This window comes from Ctenocephalides felis, unplaced genomic scaffold (assembly GCF_003426905.1).
Source record: "Ctenocephalides felis isolate EL2017-DRISC unplaced genomic scaffold, ASM342690v1 CF-g0.4_SCAFFOLD_01492, whole genome shotgun sequence".
Taxonomy (NCBI): domain Eukaryota; kingdom Metazoa; phylum Arthropoda; class Insecta; order Siphonaptera; family Pulicidae; genus Ctenocephalides; species Ctenocephalides felis.
In genome coordinates, this window is record NW_020537646.1 from 27077768 (window position 1) to 27102794 (window position 25027).

A 25027-nucleotide genomic window follows, 5' to 3' on the forward strand; every position below is an offset into this window, starting at 1 on the left:
ACTCGCACACATATAATATCAAATATTATATTGATATTTAGAGAATCACTTCAATAAGTGATTCTACTATTCTGTTCATATAAAGGTATGATAGTTCTAAGAGTTCTCCATATTATCATTGAAAGAACTGCTATGTCGTCAGCAAAGGTAGTTGTTGTGGATGATTGAAGAGTTGAAAAATCACTAGTGAAGAAGATATATAGAAACGGCGCCAAAATACTGCCTTGTGGAACTCCTGCCTCAATCTGATGAGATATTGAAGTTTCAGTGTTGACACGTACTTTGAATTTCGTATTGGCGAGATAAGATACTAGAATATTATAATAGCCACATGGAAGTAGAGATCTAATCTTAATTTAATCCTTACGAAACTTTGATTGGATTGCGCTTTATCTAAAAGTTAATATTAAAAGCTAAAACTTTTAGAGATATTTTTTTACCAATTAGGAAGCATTTGAGCCATTGGAGCAAATAAATTCAAAATGTCCAATTATATATATATGGACATGTTTCGTTATATATATATATATATATATATATATATATATATATATATATATGTTTTTAAAAATAAGATGCAGATGTGACTGATTGCTTCATCAGAGTAAGAAATATATAACTGCAATTCCATACTGCACTCGTTCTTTCTTGACGATTTCGCCAAGAATTTGACCAATTGTCCCACAAACGTCGTATTCGCCTGATTTAGCATTTCAGGCTATTCTCTAAACTCGAAAGACTATTGCCTGAACATCGTTTTGACTCAATTAAAAACATGAAAGCCAATCAAAAAGGCAAAAGTGTTGGCATAGTTGCATTGTATCAGAAAAGGATTCTTTTGAGGGGGATAAATTAAATTTAAAAGAATAGGTGAAGATTTCAAATGTTGTAAATGATGTCTAACTCATATTTGTTCACAGTACACAGTAGTATATGAGAAAACATCCATAAGCGATCTCAAAACTGAATTACGACTTTTCAACGATTTTTTAGCATTCCGGATGTTTGAATTTAATTTTAGATTTTTATATATTTTGCTACATAGTACAGTATAGAGTAGTGTATGAGACAACACACATAGACGAGTTCAAAAGCGAATTATTACTTTTGAACGATTTTTGTGCATTCCGAATAATTGAATTTTATTTTAAATTTTTCATATATCTTGCTTTATTTGTCGCTTAATTAGTAGGTAAAAGATTTGAAAAGTATATAGACCTAACTTAAGATAACAGCAGTAAAAAAATCTGCAACTATGTTCTAAGAAGTCATTTACTACTATCTTTCATACTACAGGTGATAAATTTTCAAACTCGGAGAGTAAATATGATTTATGGTGATTTGCTGCTATATATATATATATATATATATATATATTTATATATACATGTATGAATATGAACTCATAAATCTTTATATGTAAAAATAAGGTAAAAATATGCTTATTTTTTATAGTATATTTGCAAATATTACAAAAAAAAATTTTATTTTTTTTATTGCTATTTTATTATCTTAAAATTTTTACCTTGTGCAAGAATTTTGAGCTTGATTGGTGGTCAAATAGACTTTAATATGATGAACTTGATGATTAATTATTATTTATTGATGATTATTAATTGTATTTAATGTTCGAATGCTTTTTTTCAGCTCTTTTTTTCAGAAGCGAAATTCGTGCAGCTACTATGATTATTATAAAATTACTATCCTTTTAATATTAACTATGAATAAGCTTGACAAGAGCCTAAAATAATATCTATTATTATTAATTACGACTTGCTTATGAATAAATAAAAATAAATAAATAAATAAAAGCTGGGTTAAGATAGTTAAAAATTGAATGCCAAAAAACAAATTATAAATTTTAATACTTTTATTGATACTTTTAAATTTCTACTTTAAAATATATACTTTTAAACTTCAATAATCCAATAAGTGATTATAATTAGAATTTATGAATTCATCAAGGATTATTATCTTGTGCTAATAAAAAAAGTAAACATGTGACGTAAGAAGAATATAAAAGAGTCAATAATATTTTGATAACAATTGGAATTAAAAATTGACTTGAATTATGGCACGTGAAGATATTGTATATAAGCAGCAAAAACGAAAAAAGACGAACAGACTGTTAACCATCCAAATAAATGCACCATGACTTTCGTAAAGGCATTGCTTGTGGCTTTCGCCGCTATTACCTTCATTCAGGTAAATGTTTTATTTTTATGAAATAATAAGTTTCGTACATTATGTGTAATTATGGTCCATATATAAAATAAAGTGTTACAAAAATAAAGTAAAAAAGTAATCATTTATTTTAGATTACTTTGGGATCTCCTTTGGTTTTCCATACTAGCCTTGTTGCTGATGATCAAGTGCCAAAAGCTGAATTAGAAGTATCTGGATCTCTAATTGATGAATTGGAAAGAGGTTATAAAATATAAAATTGATACAGTTTTGTAACAGTGTATTTTTATGACATAACTATGTAAAATGTTACGTGATAATAGGTATAGCAAAAAATGAAGTTGAACCTGAAACATCAGTTGTGGTACCAGAAAATGTGGAAAATTCGGAAGCCGTAGCTGAAGTATCAGAACCAGTTAGCAATCAGGAACAAAAAGTAATTGTCAAATAATATCGATATAAATTCAAAGTAGTGCATATATTAATTTTCTTGTACTATTTCAGGAAGAGCCAATAAGCAACAATTTTTTTGGTGATGCAGCAAATGCAGTGAATGGTTTCTTTAAAAGTTTTTAAGCGGCAACTAAATTTCTGATTATAGCAATATGAAAATATTTATTTATAATGAATCTGAGATTTATTTTATATTTTAAATTTTCCAAATTAAATATAACCGTATATAAATAAACTGTTTATTACTACTGAATAGTTTAATTGTGTTTATAATTTTTGGTTGTAATTATATATAAAATAATTTTGAATCATAAAAATTGATTTGTTTGATTGATTGAGAAATAGATAAAAAAATATATTGGTAGCAATTATTATGGTGGTTTATTTAATTTTTACATGATGCAATAAAAAGTAATTATTATAAAAATGTCGAATTTTTATTATATGCAAATGGCACGCCTAATTGGCCTATTAGTAAATTTCCATCAAATAGTTATAAATACATATTTATAAATATAAATTTAATTAATATTATATACTATTGTATCTTTGTCTACGAGATTAGCGATAAAATTTATTTTTTCAAATTAAAATATTGATTATTATTTAGGATCCTAGGATGATATCTTATTTAAGATATGCACTACATTCCATATAGTAATTATATATAAATTTTTTATATAATGTATTTCAAAGGCATGCTTAAAAATATTTCATTTGATATGAAAGTACGGGAATGAAAATTTAATAATGTCAATTTTATTTGACTTTTAATTTGACATATAAAGTAGTAAAATTTCAGTCGACTTTCAATGGTAAATATAAATATTAGTAAGATAATTAGAACAGTAAAAACCAATTTTCTAAAATGTTGTTACATAGGCAAAGCATATTTTAGTAGGTTAAATAAAATGTTTTTATAGAAATTGTAATTATGCAAAACATGTTGAATTTGAATTTTAATAAAAATCCTTATATATTTTCTTGATATGATTAATATTTTATCAATAATTATTAAATTTAATAATACTTATAAAAATTTACATGATATGAATAACTTTTGCATAGATTTTAAAGACCAATGTTTTTCTAAGTAATATCGAATTATAATAATATTAACTTATAAAAATAATAACATTACAATGAAACAGTTTAAATTTTTTCACAAAAAATATGATTTTGTCTTTTATTGAATTTATTTTTACTGGGTAATATATGATCACTACATATTGGCATTTTCCGTAGGTATAACACTGTTGTGCTGTAAGGTTTTTTTACACAACATGTTTAAAGGTTTTACAATCATTATCAATGAAAATATTTAAAAATATACAATTACACTTCAAAAATACTAATAATTACAGAAACAAATTAAAATTATAAGTAACTCAAATCAGATTAACAATTTTTTAAGAAAAAGTCAATACTAAGAATGTCGTCTATGTATGACAATGCCACCTATATTACTATAATGATACTAAACTTTTTATAATTCAAGATATTTCAATGTTACGGCCTTACAATCTTATTAATTTAAAAATGCGCATTAGAATATAATTATAGAATCAAATTAATTAATTTATTATTTGTGCAACTGCTAAATTTAAAATAAATATGAATTAACACTGTTTCTGAATTTCGATTATATAAAAATAGAATGATCAACTAATTTTTCAACGTGACGGAGAAAATGTAAATAAAGATAAGACAGAATAATATTTTTCCAGAATGATCTGTGCGACAATATTTATATTTTAATGATTGGATAACTGACATTGGAAATGTTTTGACAAAAGTCATGTGAATATTTAGTATAAAGAAGAAAATTTAGACTCAAATGGTAGCAGACGGATTAGGTCCTAAGCAAAGACAAAATGGCATTCTTCAAATCACTCCTCGCGGCTTTGGCTACCATCGCACTCATTCAGGTAATATTTTAGCCATCGTATTTTATATTAGAAATATTAGTTTTGAATTAATTTTTTAAAAAATAATTTAGACTTCCAATGGATCACCTTTGGTCATTCTTCCTGCCGCTGCCGGTGTCAACCGTGCTAACACTGATGCTATTGGCACTGGATTGGAAGTAACCGGAACTATTCCAGGAAACTTGATTGATGGTAATAAAATTTAATATTTTTATTTCACTTTAGTCTATCTTGCTTTTATAATATAATTTACAATATCTTTCAAATTGAAAATTTAACTAGTTGGTTTGGTATTTTGCCTTGGGGCAAGTTACATGAACTTCCCGATATGTATAATTAATTGACTTAATCAATAAAAACTAAATTAATTTATGAGTGTATAAAAGTATTCCGAATGGATTTATTACACATAATTGAAAACGAGTGAACACTTTGACAAGGAGTATATTCTAAAAGTAAATTTTCAGAAATCAACAATTGTTATAATTGAACCAGTTTCCATTGGACTTTGATGGCTTGATATGTTTATTAAAACCAAGTACTCTATCGTTATACCAAGTAAAATCGTCCAATTTTAATTTTAACAAACGTCAAAAAAACTACTAATTTTCTTAAACTTTGACGAATTTTTAAAATTAAACTACTCGTCGTAAGGTCGTAATGTTTCAATAAGTTGTATAAGACCATGATATATATCATCAAAAAAAGTTTCATTAAAATCGGTTCAATTTTTTTTCAACAACGAATTACAAGAAAACGGCTCGGTAGATTTTCACCTAGAACTTATCAGTATCATTTCCAACTAATATCTTTCGAACAGTTTTTGATTTTTTAAAATCGATTCGGTAGTATGAGCTGAAATAAGGACGAAAAGTTTGACACTTTTTTTTCAAATTACAACGAAACGGCTTGGCAGATCGTCGCACAAAACTGACAAACAATAGTCCTCATTGAGATACATCAGATGTCTTTTATATTTCTGAAATCGGTTCAGGAATTTTTAAGAAAATTTTTAAGAAAGGTCTAATTTTGACAAATGCCAAAAAACGATACCAATTTTTGCAAACTTTGACTAATTTTTAAAGTTAAACCAATTGTCATAGAGCCGTAGTATTTTAGTATGATCTAAAAGACTATGGTATCTACCGCCAAAATAATAATAATAAAAATCGTCGAATTTTTTTTTTCTAACACTTTATTACAAGAAAACGGCTCGGCCGATCTTTACCTATCAGCACGATTCCCAATCAATATCTTTCGAATGGTTTTTGAATTTTCAAGATCGATTTAGAACTACGGGCTAAAACGTGGACAGAATTTTTTTCACTTTTCTGCTATTTACAAAGAAACGGCTTGGCTGATTGTCGCGCAAAATTGATAAACGCTAGTCCTCATTGAGATACATCGATCGACTTTTAAAGTTTTGAAATAGATTCAGCCATTTTTGAGAAAACGTCGATTTACGGTAAAAAAATCTGTTCACACACACACACACATACATACTTCTTCCAAATTTGGTTTCATTCGATTCAGAATGGCTTGAAACGTCGAGAAATCATAAAATTAACGAATCGGATTTTTTGATAAAACATAAACTTCTTCTTCGGGAAGTTAATAATATAGTTATAAACTTGAAGTGTCAAATGATCCTAGAGTATATTAATACATACTTTGAAATAATATTATACCTACATCAACACTATTTGCTTCACACTTAGATATTTCCAAATAATTATAAATAAACTATTAGGAAAAACTTAAACTTAACAGAATCTTTACAATTATGCTCATTGTAAATCGTAAATTCTATTTGTAATCTAGGTGTGAGCAGTTCAATTGGTGGAGCTTACAGCAAAGTTGGTTTAACCGGAACAGGCGGTATGATTAGTGATGTAGGAAGACATGGTGGTGGCATATTCAGCGAATACGGAAAAATGGTCAGTATTATCAATAAATATATGAAAATTGAATAGTGTCTTCTAATTGAAAAAAAATCAATTTTATTACAGCTAAGTTCCATCCCAAACGGCTGGGGAAATATGTTTGACAACGCAGTCAACACTGCAGAAGGATTTTTAGGCGGTGGTTTAGGTGGTAACTTTTTGGGTGGCGGATTAGCTGGTCAGTTCTTCCCTCAACAACAACAACAACAACAACAACAACCACAGCAACAACAAGTACAACAGCCATGGACTCAAGTTCAACAACAATTGCCACAAATGCCCCAATATCCCCAACAATTACCTCAAATGCCCCAATACCCTCAACAATTGCCACAAATGCCCCAATACCCTCAACAAGTACCACAAATGCCCCAATACCCTCAACAAGTGCCACAAATGCCCCAATATCCCCAACAAGTACCACAACAATTACCTCAACAATTACCACAGCAACAACAGCCACAACAGTTGCCACAGCAATTGCCTCAAGTGCAACAACCACAAGTGCAACAACCACAAGTGCAACAACCTCAAGTGCAACAACCACAAGTGCAGCAAACCCAAGTACAACAACCCCAAGTGCAACAACCCCATGTGCAACAACCAACAGCTACTCAACAAGCAAAACCCGCAGCTCCAATCGCTTAAACTGTATAAAATAAATTTGTCGTTTCCAAGCTCAATAAGTAAAATAATGTTGTGTATATTTCTAGATACTGTTATGAATAAATTAAATAAAATAATTTTGTAAATCATAACCACAGTTTTAATTAGTTTTAATTTAACTATATCACATTGACGAAATTTATAAATTTTCTGTATGCAATATTTTGAGTGGCATTGATAATTTGTACCAGTATTGACTTTTAGTAGGTATTAAAAATTCATGGATGATAATTTTATTTTCAATTAATAAACTTTGAGCATTTAGCCCTTACTACATTACATTATATACTACGCGATATCTTTCTATTCTATGCAATGCAAAGGGTATGGGCGCTTTGGCATACAGAATCCAGGCCCCACCCAGGTATTAAAATAATTTATATGCCATTTTAAAGGTCTTTTTGAAGGCCGAGATATCATTGAAAATATGTGAAAGTGGCCCCTTTTTTCAAACTCACTTTTTGGCGTAACCATAAAAGATGCATATTGGCTTAGGCCACATTATGTAGAACAATCAATGCCAAATAATTAATTATTATTAGCTGAAAAAGATAAAATAATTTTTCAATTGATGTTTTCCGGTAGTGCGTTCAGTTGGACCACCTTCTAATTAGCGTTAATCGAAAGCTTATTAACTTCCCGTAGGGTAAGTTATTGTAATGGGCCGAAAATCGGAATTGAAAATTTTAACATTTCTCGACGTTTTGAAGGTTTTTGAACGTTTTGGCATACCTCAGAAAAAATGGATGTGTGTGTGTGTGTGTGTGTGTGTGTGTGTGTGTGTGTGTGTGTATGTATGTATGGATACAAATTTCCAGTCACGTTTTAGGGCGCACGGATCAACCGATTTGAATGGTTCAAAAAACATTCGATTCCTATTGATAGGGAAAAGAGCTGATTAGTTTTTGGCAAAGGCAGGTCCAGCCGTTTCGGAGATACGGAGCAAAGAGTGCAGAAAATAGAAATCGAATTTTTGAGAGAACGGAGTATCTGATTTGAATGATCTAAAAAGCATTCAATTAGTAATGATTGGGAGAAGTGCTTATTAGTTTTTGGCAAAGGCAGGCCCAGTCATTTCGAAGATATGGAGCTAAATATGTAAAAAATGGCAGTTTTTGAGAGAACTAAGCGTCCGATTTAAATGATTCAAAGAACTTTCTGCTTGTCTTAACAAAATAATTGATTTTGGAAAAAAAAATTTTGTTCAATTTTTTTTTTTTTTTTTTTTTTTTTTTTTTTTAGTTTTATCAAAAATATTTCAGATTTTATTTTTAATTCTGGCTATAGTTCTAATATACTTTACAAATATTTTCAACTCTGCAATTCAGTTTATATAATTCTCATAAATATTAGACAATGTTACAATATTTATAATAATCTATTTGAAAACATTCAGTATTCCTCGAACATTTCGGTACGGGAAGTTCCAGCAATTTGCCTTAAGGCACGATGCCATAAATGCCTCAAGACAGAATTCCACTTACAGCTAGTTGTTTTTTCTTTTAGTACTGAAAATATTGTTCAAATCAATTTTGTGGAACACATTGAAAAATTGAAAAAACCAGAGCTAGTACACCTGGCCGTAACACTAATAGTCCTACAATTGCATGCAATTCGTTCAATTCAATTTAAAAATAAGTAGTCTAACATTTTATTAGATTGTGATCGATTTTAAAATTACACTACTATGATAAAGAAAATCAGTAGATAGAATAGGTAGAATATTTCCTTATTTGGTTATTACGGTGCACTTATTTGTGTTTTACGCCCTAAAAATAAATAAGTAAAACTGCATATTTGGTCATCAAATACATTAAAATTATTATGGAGTTTTTGCTATTATTATTATTCACTTACGGGACGGCACCGATTTCAAAACAATCTACTGTACCGGCTGTAAACTTCATTTCATTGTGTATGTTATGCAATTTGTTTGATAAAAATTTGTGGTCATTGAAGGACATACATTTATAATATTAATTTATTTTTGATCATTTTATAAAGAATGGTGACGTTCAAAACGCATAGCTGGTTGATTTGGACATGTTTCACAATAAAATGTGTTCGCCGCCTTCCCCCTTTTGCTTTTTTGTCAGAACAGACAAAACAATCTTTTCTTTCTCTCGCATTTAGATATGCCACTGATTAGTCAGTATATTTGTTCATTTTTGTGCTGCCATAATGGTTTGTTTTTTCTATTATATTGTCTAATAATTTATTTGTAAAATATAAAGTAAAATAATCTATTGGATGTCTTATGTTGCTTGGTATTTGTAGTCGGGGTGTTTGTTGATGTATCGATTATTGAAGGAGAATCGGCACAATCGCTCATGTCTTTCCACTCTTCATTTAATTTATCAAACTTCTTCTTTTTGTTGGTTGGGTAATATCATCATCACATTCATCACTATCTTCGGTGCAAATAGTAATGACGTCAAATTTGTGTCTATGAATGTCTATTTCAAACTCATCCTTACTACTGCTTAATTCACAAAATTTACCAGTCGTTTTGCCATATTTAAAAGCGTTCGGTCGTTTTATATATTAAAAAAATACTATATAGCTAAGAAAAAAACGAACTAGTTGGTTTGGTATTTAGCCTTGAGGCAAATTACATGAACTTCCCGATATGTGTAAATAATCGACTTGATCAAAAAAATGTGTAAATAATATACTTCATCAATCCTACTTTAAAAAAAAACGATAATAATTTTAGCAAAGTTTGACGAATTTTCAAAATTAAACTACTTATTGTAAGGCCGTAATATTACAGTAAGTTCTATAAGACCATGATGTATATCGCCAAAAAAAGTTCCATAAAAAACGGCTTAAATTTTTTTTTAACAGTTAATTACAATGAAACGGCTCGGTAGATTTTCACCTAAAATTAATCAGTATCATTCCCAACTAATATCTTTCGAACACTTTTTGATTTTTCAAAATCGGTTCGGTAGGATGAGCTTAAATGTGGACGAAAATTTAACACTTTTTTTCAGCATTTAATTACAAGAAAACGGCTCGGTAGATTTTCACCTAAAATTAATCAGCATCATTCCCAAATGATATCTTTCGAACAGTTTTTGATTTTTCAAAATCGGTTCGGTAGGATGAGCTTAAATGTGGACGAAAATTTAACACTTTTTTTCAACAGTTAATTACAAGAAAACGGCTCGGTAGATTTTCACCTAAAATTAATCAGCATCATTCCCAACTAATATCTTTCGAACAGTTTTTGATTTTTTAAAATCGGTTCGGTAGGATGAGCTTAAATGTGGACGAAAAGTTCAACACTGTTTTTCAAATTACGAAGAAACGGCTTGGCAGATCGTTGCACAAAACTGACAAACGATGGTCCTCACCGAAATACATCAAATGGTTTTTAAATTTCCAAAATCGGTTCAGGCGTTTTTGAGAAAACGTCGATCAAAAGTCTAAATTTGACAAATGCCAAAAAGACCATACTGATTTTTGCAAACTTTGACGAATTTTTAAAGCTGAACCAGTTGTCGTAGGGCCGTAATATTTTAGTATGACCTAGAAAACTATGGTATCTTTCGTCAAAAAAATAATCATAAAAATCGTCAAATTTTTTTTTTTAAAAACTTTATTACAAGAAAACGGCATGGCAGATCTTTACCAAAAACTAATCAGCACGATTCCCAACCAATATCTATCGAACGGTTTTTGAATTTTCAGAATCGATTCAGAATTGCGGGCTAAAACGTGGACGAAAATTTTTTCACTTTTCTGCAATTTACGGCCGGCCGATCGCCGCACAAAACTCAGAGATGATAGTCCTCATCGAGATACATCAAATGGCTTTTAAATTTTTGAAATCGGTCCAACCGTTTTGGAGAAAACGTCGATTTACGGCAAAAAATCTGTTCACACACACACACACACACACACACACACATACTTTTTCCAAATTTGGTCTCATTCGATTCAGAATGGCTTGAAACGTCGAGAAAACATAAATTTAGCGATTCGGATTTTTTGATGAAAACATAAACTTCTCCTTCGGGAAGTTAAAAATACTACTAAAATAACTTAAAATTGTTATCAAAATACAACACTGTTTATCACTGCTATATGTAATTTAATCAACTTTTCGATGCAAACTGAGTCATTGTTTATAAAATAGTCTGTGTCTCACAGAGTTTGTCCACTGAGGTGGACAGCCGTCCCCAAAGAGTTAATAACATCAAGCGAGAAATTTGAAATAAAAAAAAATAGAAATATCCGAATAAATGAGTTTTGTCGATTTCGTGCAAAATACGAAGTTAAGAAACAAGTTACATAAAAAAACATAAAATGATTAAATAAATGACCCATTAAAAATCTAATTAAAGATCAAAATTCGATGGGCACTAAATAATCCATAGAGAAAAATTAATAACGATATATAAAGCAGACATATGTGTGCTTACCAGTGTAAATATAATAATTTCGTTATAACATTTTAATATTATAATGTAATTGAAACTAAATATGCAATACATATATTTGCATTTCCTTACGTTACAAGATAAAAGTCAGTTCTTTTTATATTTACACACCTTTGAAAGAGCAAACATGCGATTTTAATTAGCGTAATTTCTTATCGACATTGACATTGATGATTTAGGTATTTATTTAGTGATAAAGCATCAAATTATTATCCATTATAAATTTTATTGATTTAAATAACACATAATTTATTTAAGCCAACTGGCTACATATTTAAACTCTTTTGCGTAAATAGATCATGCGCATCTTGAGTATAAAACATTAATTTGGGGCATTTTATCGATAGTAAGTTTCTTGGCAGCCTACCGAGGTCAACCTGAAATGACTTTCTTCAAAATCGTAGTGGCAATTGCCACTATTGCATTGATACAAGTATTGAAAACTTGAATAAATAAATATATTTAGTTTATATTTACAATAATTTTATTATTCCAATTAGAATGCTTCTGGATCACCATTGATTCTTGATGCGATAGCTGGTGTAAATCGTGCTGGTGCAAATGCTGTCCAGCAAGGATTTGAAGCAAGTGGTGCTATACCCGGAAACATAATCAAAGGTGGAAATATTTTATTATATATTTTTTATTATTTTTTTTTAATCTCAAACTGCATTATTTTAGGTGTGAGCAGTTCAATAGGCAATTCAATATCGAGCGCTGGTTTCAGTGGAACCGGTGGCATGGTTCGTGATGTAGGCGAACATGCTGGAAATATGAAAATCGAATACGGTAAAATGGTAAGAAAAAATTATTTTTTAATGCAATTAGATATAAAATTATTATTTATTGTGATTATGTAGATGGGCGCTATTCCCAACGGATGGGGAAATATGGTGGATAATGCGGTGAATACTGCCAACGGATTCATTGGTGGCGGTTTAGGCGGAGATATTGGAGCTGGAATTGGAAATGCTATCGCCGGTGGAATATCAGGCGGTCTAGGAAGTGGTTTATCTGGCGGTTTAGGAAGTGGAATATCAGGCGATTTAGGAAGTGGTCTATCAGGCGGTTTAGGAAGTGGTTTATCAGGCGGTGCAGGAAGTGGTTCATCAGGCGGTTTAGGAAGTGGTTTATCAGGCGGTGCAGGAGGTGGATTATCAGGTGGTTCAGGTAGTGGAGTATCAGGAAGCGGTGTTGCTGGTCAAACTGAGGATGGTTTAACGCTAGGAGTAGGATCTGGAAGTTTGGCCAATCAACTTGCCAACGGAATTGCTAAATCAAATCAATATGCCAATGGGCTATCAAGTGGTATTGGTGGAGGAATAGCTAGTCAGTTCGGTAATGGGGCGCCAAGTGACTCAAGTTACGGAAGTGATGCAGCTAACCAGGTATCTAATGATTTACCGAATGGCATCAATTCTGGAAATGACTTAGCAGATCAATTTGGCCCATTAAATGGAGGTGCAAGCAGTGGTGCTAATGATTTAGCAAACGGAGCTAATACACAAATTCAAAACGGATTAGCCAGTGGCATCGGATTTGGCAGCGGTTTAGCTGATCAATTTGCAAATGGCCTATCAAGTGCAAGTCAAATAGGATCAGGAATAGCTAACCAGTTCCAAAACGGACTTTCTGCTGGAATGAACATTGCTAATGGAGTAGCTGACCAATTTGCAAATGGCTTATCCGGCGCAAGTCAGTTAAATAGCAATCAGTTTACCAATGGATTTTCAAATGGCTTAAACTTGGCTAATGGAGCAGTTGATCAATTTTCTAATGCAGCTAACCAATTACCGAACGCTGGCCAAAGTAGCATAACCAATCAATTACCTGCAGGAAACACAAATGAATTTGTAAACAATACTGCAAATCAAATTCCTTATCCAACAAATGATATTAGTAATCAAGTATCCAATGGAATAAATCTTGGTTTGCAAAATGGTGCCAATTATTTACCAACTAATACCGTTGGTACTGGATTATCATCTGAATCACAAGCTCAAACAGGTAAATACTTGGGCGGTGGTATGTCAGCTGGATCAAGCAATCTTTTTGGTAATGGACTTGCAACTTTAAGTGGTTTGGGCGGTGGATTTGTAAACGGAATGGCAAATTTAGCTCGTGGAACAGGAAATATGGTTGCTGATGGAATCGCACAATTTGCACCACCACAATTTTCGTTTTCCTTAGGATAAACAGTATTAAGAATTGAAAAATAATAATTTGTATGTAAATAGTTTTTGTATTTTTCATATTTATGTAAAAAAACATTTGAACGTTTTTGTTTTTAGATCAACGCATAAAACAAAAACGAATTGTATTTGACTTGTCAATTAATGTATTATAATAGATACATTTTAAATAAAATCAGCGTGTAATACAAAAGATTGTTTTTAAAAATTGAATATTGATATTCCAGAAATTTTAATAAATATATTCGATGGGTAATAATAACGATAAGCTTTTGGCAGAAGCATCTGACAACTATATTGATGCTATCGAGAATGCATTGGGGATCGGTGATGCAGCTTTTAGACAATTTAAACAGAATTGTGAGAAACTGATTTTGGACATGGAAAATTGGTTTAATGACGAAAGAGAAAGGGTAAATAGTTTTTTGTAAAAATCTTATTAATAAAACACAACTAAATACAGAATCGATTTATTATATTTCATCTAAAACAAATTTTTTAGATAAGAACAGAAGTGCAAAAAGATCTTGAAGGTAAAAATCATAACGAAGCTACTAGAAGATGTATTGAAGAAAACAACAAAAAAATTCTTCAATCACTAGAGAATTTGCGCTTGGAACTTAAAAAATGTAAGGAATATAATCAATATGAAATAGAACAGATGCAGCATAGTTTTCAGAAATTTATTAAAGAAGGTAGGGAACAAGCTCGAATTATTAGTAATGAGCTAAATAGATGTTTAGAAAAATCGCCAGAATATAAAGAAGATGCCCGAGTATGTATAGAAGCAGTAAGTCAAACCTTATAAAAAATTATAGAATCATATAGAAATTTTCTTTTGTTATTAATTTTTTGATAATTTTTAGTTTACTGCAAAAGCAGCTTCATCTGCAAAAAATTTGGGATTGGAACTTACAAATGTAACAAGTCGTCTTAATATTTTATACGTAGAATATGAAAAGTGTTCGAATCCTGCTCTTCAAAGAGCAAAAACACAATTATCCCATTTGCGCCAAACTATTAAAAATTGTCAAAATATAACTTGATATGAATGTATTTTATATATAATTCAATTGACAATATAATTTAACAAGCATAATTAATTTCTTTTATATAGTGATATAACAATTATTATCATTGTTGATTTAATATTTACTTAACCTGGCATAAAATTTATATGATATCTCACATAAGTTTATGAAATGTACAAGTAAAAAGACTGCTAGGTAAATATTTGATCAAATGGAAAAAATATCTAGGAAAAAGCTGTTTCATTATGAATATTTCAATTGGTGTTAAATGTTGTATTACTTACTTCATCATAAATATTTAGTACTTTTCTAATTCTGTTTTAATAAATAGTTATAAATTTCACTATGTGCTAATAGAATTAAACTATCTTTGATTTGAATACATATTTTTAGTAAAAAAAAAAATGATGACGATATTTCGTATAGTTCTATTATTATTGGTGCAAGAGGTATGTATTAAAATATTAAAGTTTGCTTATTTTTAGTAGAAATTATAGAATATTAATTTTGTTCTAGAGTATGTCAATTCAATTGAATAGTTCAAATTATTATATATTAAATGGAGGTGTAAATAACAGAATACAAGAAAATATTGATAACACAAATGTAGAATTTATTAAATCATACAATGTAATGATGAATTCGATGGTACAAAAAATTTATAAAATAATTGAAAATTGTGTAGCAATTTTAGAGAAAACTTTGAGTAATTTAAAATATTCACATGCAAGCACACTAATCAAGAATGAAAAAGCTATAGAATGGATAATGAATAAGGTTAGTAAAATATACAAAAATATTTTTGTTTTTAAATAAAATAACTATATTTAGCTTATATGAACTATATTTAACTTATATTACAACTTATAGGTACGACATCGTTTAAGTTTTGAAATGAGAAAAAATGGTGAAAAAGTTTCCATTATACATTGCCTGCAAAATGAAAGAAATTTTGCGCATTTTTTTGAATTACACTCAATAAACAATATTCGTCAATGTACCAAACATAAACATCAACTGGCAAATGACAAACTGAATCTGATTCACGATTTGATACTAAGAAAAAAAGTCGATATAAATATTATAATTGCAGAATTAGAAGCATGTATTAAAGAACAGAGCAATAGTGAAAACCACGAACAAGATTGTGCAAATAATGTAAGTATTTTCATATAGCCTTGTTCTTATTACATAAATGAATAATATCTATGTTATTTTAGTTTCTAGAAGATGGAGATCAATTTGCTGCCGAAGTTTATGAAGAAATTGTGCCAAATCTTCAGATCATGATAAAATTAGTTCAAGATATAAGAAAATGTGGACAAGATATTATAAAGTATGTAAATTCATATTTGTTAAACATAAATGGGAAGATACAAGGTTGCAGACACAAGGAGTTACCAAGTTTTTAGTTCCATCAAGTAAATTTGACATATGAAGTTAAGAAATCTATATTATTGACATATTAAAAATCTGATGCTTCATATAAATCATATTATATAAATCAATCTAAATATTAAAAAAATAAACACTCCTATTTGTTACATATTAAGTACACTTAATAGAAATATTAGAAGTACTGATAATAGAGAAATACTAATGCAATCCAGTATAGAGAACATTCTAAAAACTTCTTTACATGAACAAGTATTTAAAAAAAAACTATGGTCATTCAGAAATTTAAGTTTAGTTTTTTAAGATGCAACCATATATTATATTATAGTAATTAGTTTTATAAAAGGTATTATATTAAAAATAACTTTTATTTCATTGATTTATGCAACTTCAAACCGTTACATTTTGTGTTCTACTAAATTATTACTGATTAAATAATAAAAGCATACTATAACAAATGCATTAACCCCAAAAAAATCAACAACTATTTTGTGTGATTTTGATGGCAATTGCTTGATTGGAATAAAATAATTAATAAATAATTGAGCTATATTGTGTACTTTAAATAAATATGCATCTTTGGGTTTGGTTCAGCCGAGACAAAACCAAATTAAAACTATAAATTTTGCTATAAATAGTAATTGCTATTTTGATATGAATGTTATCAATTGTATTTAAACCTAATATAAATTAAATAAATATATATTTGTATAAAAATATATTACACATTTAAGCCATTTTTTTTAAATCATCTTATCTTGTATTGTTATTATAAAAGTATTATCGTAAAATACTTTTGGAAATCTTAAAAAGTATGTATGCAATTGACAATTAAATATTTTGCCTATTCTTATAATTTCTTTAAAAAACATAACAATTTCTGATATAAGGATATACTACCATAATTTATATTGATTAATTAATTTTTATATAGAAATATTTTTTTCCAAATTATTGATGATGTAAGAAACGGGAATATAAATAAGTGTAGACTAAATAGTTAAGATGAATTGGGCTATATTGTGTTAGAAGATTAAAGATGACAACAAGCCCGTATTGTTAAAAAAACGCCAATTCATTAGCACACATTGGCAATTAGTTCTAAAAATATAATACTTAAAAATTATAATAAATTAATCTATTGAAGAGACGTTAGTAATGAATTTACTAATTAATGATTAAATGTAACCAGTTTTTAATAACTTCTTGAGTAGATTAGAGTTTTATTTGGAATACTTAACGACGAGAATTGGAACATTTGTAGCTCTTCTGGAAGTGTGTGAAATCAAAGAATTTATTTAGCGCTTTTCTGTCATCTTTTGCAATAAGACGTGTCTTGATCTTACTACAGCTGTCGCCCATTAATTCACGTTTATAAATTTAAAAAATATAAGTAAGAAATTGGCAATTAAATTTCCTTTCTCCTTCGTCGCTTGTCTAAAGAACATTTCTGATAGGTGGCATGATGAATGACCCGAAATCAGTCCTGACGAGAGGGTTTGGGTTTCGAACGGGGCTGATAAAGATTGATAGCGCATCTGCAATCAACGCTGCGTTCGCGAGCTAGCTCGTATATCAAAATCAGTTCTCTTCTTCCATTAGTTCACTGACTAGAAATGACATGTCATTGGTATAATCTAGCACATCAGACAATGTTTAAACGTCTGCAGATAAATGATTTGAAATGACTCACATGGACAGTAAATGATATATTTATTTAGTTAGTTATTTGTTTAATTAACGTTTACAATTAGTTGTATACTTTGTTATTTAGTTACAAGATGTAATTTAGTATAATGCAATATCTACAATATATAGAATTATAAATAAATAAATTTATGGTTGTAGATTCATTTACCAGTAGACTGTAATTCATTATTTTGTCAATGAACTTATCTTGTTGTTACTCTCATTTCCTCGGTTTTACAACAAACTCTAATATTGTTACCAAATAAATAATATATCCAAAAATAATAATTAATTTTCTTTATATTTATGGAGTCGCCAAGAAACTTGCAATCATAAATGGGGTTTGAAAGACAAAAGTTTAAGAAACCCTGCGCGAGAAGAGTCATGGCTCAAAATCATTTTTGGACTTATGTTGCCATCTATTTTGGTTCCAACAAGATGGAATCCAACAGCTGTTCCATCTCTGATATCTCCGGTATGATAAATTATTATTACAATTTCTGTAAAATGGCTGATATTTTATTGATGCAGCAATGCCAGATTAGAGCTGTTTTTACTTGAAAACATATTGCTACATATATTTCCAAGTGAAAATCTTTGTCACTACTGCTCGACAACAGGTTGCTCGAAGCAGGATTGAATCCGGAACCTCTGATTCAGATCCTGTCTATCTAGTCACTTATCTACGAAAGCGAGTTCTTCCATAGAAAATAAACTAGCAGAAAATTGCCAAAATTTTCATTCACAAAAACTCGTTCTCCTACAGAAAGTAAATTAGCAAAAATTGCAAACAATTATGTTCACCTTTTAGCCAAAATTTCTGAACGGAATTTAAAAATTCAAAAAACTAGTCAAAAAATACCAATTGGGATTTCTACTTGTTTATGACGAAGATTGATCAGGTCTTTTATTCATTATTAATGGTTAAATAAATATGCGTTTTTGATGATACTGTTTACGATGATATAGATGGTTTTAAAGACATGGACTTATGGAATACACTAAACTTTTAAGACTTCAAGACAAGTCGTTTAATCATGAAAATTCATCCATTTTTGGAATAAGACTAGAAAATCTAAATTGTTTTGTACACATTTTTTCAAAAATTCTGAACCAAATGTGAAATTTCAAAAAAAAAAAATAGTTAGAAATCATACTGATTAGTTTGTCAAATATTTTCCGATTTTAATGAAAGTTAACATAGCGAGTTCAGGGTCTTCAAAACTCTCAATCCTAAATGAACATCCTATAATGTTATAGTTCTATAAAATGTGTTTGAATTAAAAAAAAGATATTTCTGTTTGAAATAAAGGAACGCGCTTTTAGGCTAAACTGGTGCAACTTTGTCTACTATAACTAATACAATTACAGATATTATAAGTTTTTACTTACATGTCAATTGGAAGTCGCATTAATTGGTGTTTAATAAATGTAAAAAGTTTATAATCAAAATTTATAGTTAATACAGTTAATTAAGTTAAAAATTAATCTAACAAGCTAAAACTCAATTCTTATTGATTAAGTTATTATTTACGGGCAGTTTATCAAATTTGGCTTAAGATAAAATGCCACTTAGATCCAGTTGTTAGAAATATTCATATTGATAATAATAATTCTGCATTTTTGTAATTAGCTTTATTTCATGGGTAATCATTACAAAATTAATTTAGACAGACGAACTTTTGCTGACGATGAGACAATTTTCATCACAATTACCAATGCAGTAGTTAACATAAAAATAATCTTCATGGTTTACATAAGAACTTTATAATTAAACTTCTATTTTTAAAAGTATGTATAAAAACCAAACTCTTATCATCACACATATGTTTAATTAAAACAAATTACTAAAATAAAATTAAATTGCTAAAAATTAATTAAATAAAAAAATATTTAAACTTCTTCCATTCCACCCATTAAATTTTAAATATGCGGCAAATTCCATGCAAAAAATTTCCTCTAAATTATGTCCTCGAATTTCACGGCATTTTTAACATTTTCGTTCGCCTTCATTACGCATTTTTCACAGCTCCGATAGACTCGTACATTACAAGCAGACAGGCGAAATATATAGCCGGTATAGATAAACGTGCCTGAAACCGAGTTCGGAGTATGATGAATTGACAGGATCAATCATAGCGAAATGTCATGACAAGAGACATCCGTTGCTCTAAGCCGACGACTGTGATGCATAGCAGTACTCACTCATTCCTACTCCGAGAGCCAAGGATAATGCCCGTATGAATTTGAATCATCATGCGATCATAATTTGCATAATAACTGCTTTTGGCGAACGATGATTTTGTTTAATTGGTAATACAATATTTGGCATAGGGTTAGAAGATCGATCACTGGTGATAGTGATTTGAATTTGAACTTGTACTCACATGGCTGGGTGGACCCAGACAAATATTGAACTGGATTTGTTTTTGTAATAACTGGTTGTAATGAGTGGGAATTTTATTAACTTCCCATACGGTAAGTTATAGTAACCGCTAAAAAATCGAAAATGACTAAGAACATTGCACTTGTACTGGCGGAATGAAGAGGTGGTTAAATTTTTGGAGAGAGGTTCAGCAGTTTTGGTGATCCAATGAAAAACTTAAAAAATACTTTTTGGCAGTCTAAGATAATCATTAGACATATGTATATCGAATTATCAGATATTTTATAAAGATTTTGATAATAAGTACTGAATTTTGTTCACGTTTGTGTCAAGATTTATAATAATTAACCGATGGATCTATAACACCCTTTGATGTAACAGTTAGATGGCTTTGTGAAAATTTTCGAAATTAAAAAAAAATATAATCTCAAAAAATCAATTTATTGTTGACAATGATAAAAAATTTTTTAAATCTTTTAAAAAAATTAGATTGCGGTACGGGAGGTCCCAGAAATTTTCCTTGAGACACGATGCCATGCAACACTAGCTTTATTTTTTGGATGGTAATTATTTTAAAAAAAGCAAAATCAATAATTAGTTTATTATTGGATTTTTTTAAAATAAATACTTGTAATGAGTGAGAATTTAAATAGAAAACTTTTAAATAAAAATCTTTTAGAAAAGAATAAGTAGACCTATAAAACCATTAGTAAAATCATGAACCAAATTCACCACATTTTCCAAATTCAGTACATATTTAAAGCATGATATTGATATTATATCTTCTATACGATCAGTACCAAAAAATAAGGTACAATTAAAAATATAAGTTTTTTTGTATTATTTTTTAAAATATACTTTTCAAATATAGAAAAAGTTATTTGATTTTTATACGATGTCTTTACGTCTTTATATAAGTATACACATAAATTGATATCTATAGATTGCAATAAATTTTATATCTTTATAATAAATAACTCCACATTTTATATTAAAACATTGTGACATATTGAATTATAAATAACCATTTTGATTAAATTGAGGGCTGCGATTTCAAACTTTGATAAATTTTTATAATTCAACTATTCTATAAGTATAAGTAGATAGAAATGCCAGTATATTATTTCAGACTATGAAATGTCTTGTCATAAGTTTTCTCCAAAATCGTCAAAAAATATATTTTCAACATTTATTTATGAACAACGACATGGGCGATATTTACCAAAAACTAATTAACGCACTTAGCAACCAATATATTTCGATACATTTTTGTATTTTTGAAATCGGTTCAAGGTCGTGGACGAAAAATTTTACTAATTCTACCAATTGCTAAAAAACGAATCAGTCCATCGTCGCACAAAACTGATAAATGCTAGTCTTAATGGAGTTCATCGAATGGCTTTTAAACTTTTGAAATTAGCCAAGCCGTTTTAACGGCCAACCTCTATAAAAAATCAAAAATCGGCTCACATTCACAAAAACACACATAATATTTCAAGAGTTGATCTCATTGAATTCCAAATTACTTAAAACGTCGAGAAACCATAAAATTGGCATACTGGATTTTTTCGCGAAAACTTGTAAAAATGAAAAAATGTAAAAATGTGATCATCTGAATATTTTCTAAAAAGAAGACAAAATGAAAAGATATCAAATATGTTACTATATACCAGTGGTCGGGGAACCGGGGTAAATTACCCAAAATGGGGTAAAAATGGAATTTTTGGGGGTAAAAAGTTAGTGTGGGTCAAAATCGTTGAACCGAACATAGTGGTCACCAATCGATTCAACAAATGACGGCCTCAGTGAAACGAATATCGAATGCATGATTTGGCAACATTGGGCGCAGCTCCGGCGACGTGCTTAGTCGTAAGTTGCAAGAGTGAACCTGCTTAGTCCGTGCCGTGCCGTGCCGCCGAACTACATCTGTATTTATAAGTTAGAAACCGAGTAGTTATCAGTTGTTATTAGTTAGTTACTGACAAGACCATAATTTTATTATTAATCGTCAATATATCGATCAAGGTAAGCCGCAATTTGATACTTTGTTGAACGTATTCTTGTATCCTAGTATTATAGCATTTTAATATGCGAGTATTGTTGTATTCACGTATTCTAGTATTTCAGTATTCATGTATTCTAGTATTTTTGTATTACACATATTTTTTATTTTCTTCAAATGACAGAAAATAGAAGAAGAACATACCAAGAGGAATTCCTTAATTACGGTTTTACCCAAATAGAGGACAATGGTACAATGAAACCACAGTGTGTTGTGTGTATGAAGGTACTGAGACCAGAATCTTTCAAAAAAAGTCAATTAAAAAAACATTTAGATAATGTTCATTCGCAACTAAGTTCTAAACAGCGAGAATACTTCGCAAATTTGGAGATATCCATTAAAAGACAAAGATTGAATTGCAACTTGTATGGTAACTTTGATCAGCGTTCAGCATCAAGGGCTAGCTTGGAAGTAGCTTGGTTAATCGCTCGAAATAAAAAACCATACACTATCGGTGAAGACTTGGTTAAACCAGCTGCTGTCAAAATGATAGAGATTATGTGTGGTCAAAAGGAAGCGAAGAAACTAAACTCAGTGCCGTTGTCTGCGAGACTTGTGAAAGAGAGAATTTCTGTATTAGCAGAAAATGTGAATGAGCAAGTAATTTTTGCATTAAGACAGGCAAAATATTTTGCTATTCAGCTAGATGAGACAACGGATTTCAGTAGTAATTCACGACTGATGGTATATGTTCGATACAAAGGTGTGGATAATTTTGAAGAGGAATTGCTGTTTTGCTCTCCTCTCGAGTTGAGATGTCGTGGAATAGATATTTATAATAAGGTCAACGATTACTTCAAAGCGCAATGCTTAAAATGGGAAAATTGTATTTCGGTATCTTTGGATGGAGCTCCAGCTATGTTGGGTCATATTAATGGTTTTTCAGCCTTTGTAAGGAAAAATAACCCAACTCATTGCAGGATTCATCGCCAGGCCCTTATGGTAAAATATTTAGAACCTACACTAGAAGCCGTCATGCACGATGTTATCAAGATTATAAACTTTATCAAGGGGCATGCACTAAATACGCGGCTATTTCGTGAATTGTGTCAAGATGGTGAAGCTGAGTATACAGACCTCCTTTATCAAACAGAAGTGAGGTGGCTCTCTCGCGGAAATGTTTTAAATCGAGTATGGACTCTCAAAAATGAAGTTGAAATGTTTTTGGTTTCTCAAAAAAATATTCTTGCAGAACATTTTAATAACTCTTCCTGGATTGCATATCTTGCATATTTGGCAGACATATTTGAAAGCATAAATTTATTGAACAAATTACAGGGAAAGCATTGTAATATTATTTCAGCAAGAGAAATATTGTCAGCATTTGGGTTAAAGCTGGAGTATTGGAAGCAGAAGTTAGAACAAAACAAGATAGCATCTTTTCCAAAGTTAGCTTTGTTTTTGGAAAATTCTGAAAATATTACTTTAGTTGATATCAAAGATACAATTGTAAGACATCTTATTAAACTGAGAGAGCGGTTTTTGGATTACTTTCCAGATCTGGATACACGTTCAGTGAGTTTGGTTATAGATCTTTCAAATGTGACATTTCTATGATACCAGAACAACCTGCAGGTTTGGCTGAATCGATTTTAGAACTTCGATCCAATACCGAAGCTCATATTAAATTTGATAATAAACAAAACCTGTCATGTTTTTGGATGTCAAAAGCTGCAAAGGGTTTTGAAATAGCACATGAAGAGGCGGTAAAAAAATTGCTGCCATTTGGAACCACATACTTGTGCGAACAAGGCTTTTCCAGTCTGGTAAACATTAAATCGAGAAGTAGAAATAGACTAAATGCTGAAGATTGAATTAAAATCGCTTTGACATGTAAAAATCCCAATTTTGAACAAATACTGTCAAAAATGAAGCAACATCATTTCTCAAAATCGTGATGTAAGATTGTGTGCGTGTTTATTGTTTCTTCATGTAAAATTCATTTTACTTATTGTTTATTCATGTAATAATAGAGTTTTCATAAGAAATATAATATAAAAAATATAGTATTCAGTTGTTTCCTTTAAACCATTTGTTTCAGCTTTTTTCGAAGTTTAGAAGTAACAAACAATGTAGCAAAACCTTTAACTTACAGGTTTTGGCTATACAGCAATATGTGGCAAACAGATTCTAATTATACTTCTTTGATTAAGTCGTGTTTTTTCTGGGGTAATAAGAGGTCGCACAAAAACATTTTGGGGTGATGGTTCCAAAAGTTCCCCGACCACTGCTATATACGAAAGTTTAGGGTTTGTCATAGCCTAACAACCTGATACAAGGCAGCAGCGATGACCATTTTCACCTGTTACAATACATTACAAATATGTTTCCATTTGAAAATAAGCCTATCTCGGGCACTGCGGTATGAAATGGCAATGGAAAATCCCCCACACTATTCTTCCCTCCTTTGATTTGGAGTTTAACTCAGCTCACGGACCTGCCCTAGTGCAGCCACCCACTATTTTTTCCATTCCAAAAATATTTCTCAAATTTATCATGCGCACATGACGTAGAGGCACGTCTTAATATCCAAACTTGAATAATTATCCAACGCAATTAATAGACATACGCTCCCCAAAATATTACGATCCAAACATCTCACCACTAATTCCATCCGACTCCTTAGTCCTTATGACATAAGTTTAGCCAT

At 30.0% G+C, this 25027-nt stretch overlaps 3 protein-coding genes across 3 annotated transcripts; all 3 read left to right on the forward strand.

The window, feature by feature from the left end:
• Positions 1–4511: 4511 nt before the first annotated feature.
• Positions 4512–7156, forward strand: LOC113371098 (activating signal cointegrator 1 complex subunit 2 homolog). Its single transcript, XM_026611743.1, has 4 exons — positions 4512–4565; positions 4637–4757; positions 6387–6502; positions 6575–7156. Exons 1-4 carry the CDS (start codon positions 4512–4514, stop codon positions 7154–7156), a joined length of 873 nt encoding a protein of 290 aa, XP_026467528.1.
• A 4848-nt stretch (positions 7157–12004) lies between these two features.
• LOC113371099 (glycine-rich cell wall structural protein-like) lies at positions 12005–13817 on the forward strand. The gene is made up of 4 exons (XM_026611744.1): positions 12005–12055; positions 12123–12240; positions 12304–12419; positions 12483–13817. The coding sequence occupies exons 1-4, from the start codon at positions 12005–12007 to the stop codon at positions 13815–13817; spliced, it is 1620 nt and encodes a 539-aa protein (XP_026467529.1).
• Positions 13818–22494: 8677 nt separating this feature from the next.
• Positions 22495–23934, forward strand: LOC113371101 (zinc finger BED domain-containing protein 5-like). The gene has a single exon (XM_026611745.1). It carries the CDS (start codon positions 22495–22497, stop codon positions 23932–23934), a length of 1440 nt encoding a protein of 479 aa, XP_026467530.1.
• Positions 23935–25027: the final 1093 nt, after the last annotated feature.

Excerpts from the sequence above, each read along its gene's own strand:
- LOC113371098 (XM_026611743.1), top strand. The coding sequence starts at position 4,512 with ATGGCATTCTTCAAATCACTCCTCGCGGCTTTGGCTACCATCGCACTC. Across the intron at positions 4,566-4,636 it reads CTACCATCGCACTCATTCAG|ACTTCCAATGGATCACCTTT; the intron begins GTAATATTTTAG and ends AAAATAATTTAG. Across the intron at positions 4,758-6,386 it reads TCCAGGAAACTTGATTGATG|GTGTGAGCAGTTCAATTGGT; the intron begins GTAATAAAATTT and ends TTTGTAATCTAG.
- LOC113371099 (XM_026611744.1), top strand. The coding sequence starts at position 12,005 with ATGACTTTCTTCAAAATCGTAGTGGCAATTGCCACTATTGCATTGATA. Across the intron at positions 12,241-12,303 it reads ACCCGGAAACATAATCAAAG|GTGTGAGCAGTTCAATAGGC; the intron begins GTGGAAATATTT and ends GCATTATTTTAG. Across the intron at positions 12,420-12,482 it reads AAATCGAATACGGTAAAATG|ATGGGCGCTATTCCCAACGG; the intron begins GTAAGAAAAAAT and ends GTGATTATGTAG.
- LOC113371101 (XM_026611745.1), top strand. The coding sequence starts at position 22,495 with ATGACAGAAAATAGAAGAAGAACATACCAAGAGGAATTCCTTAATTAC.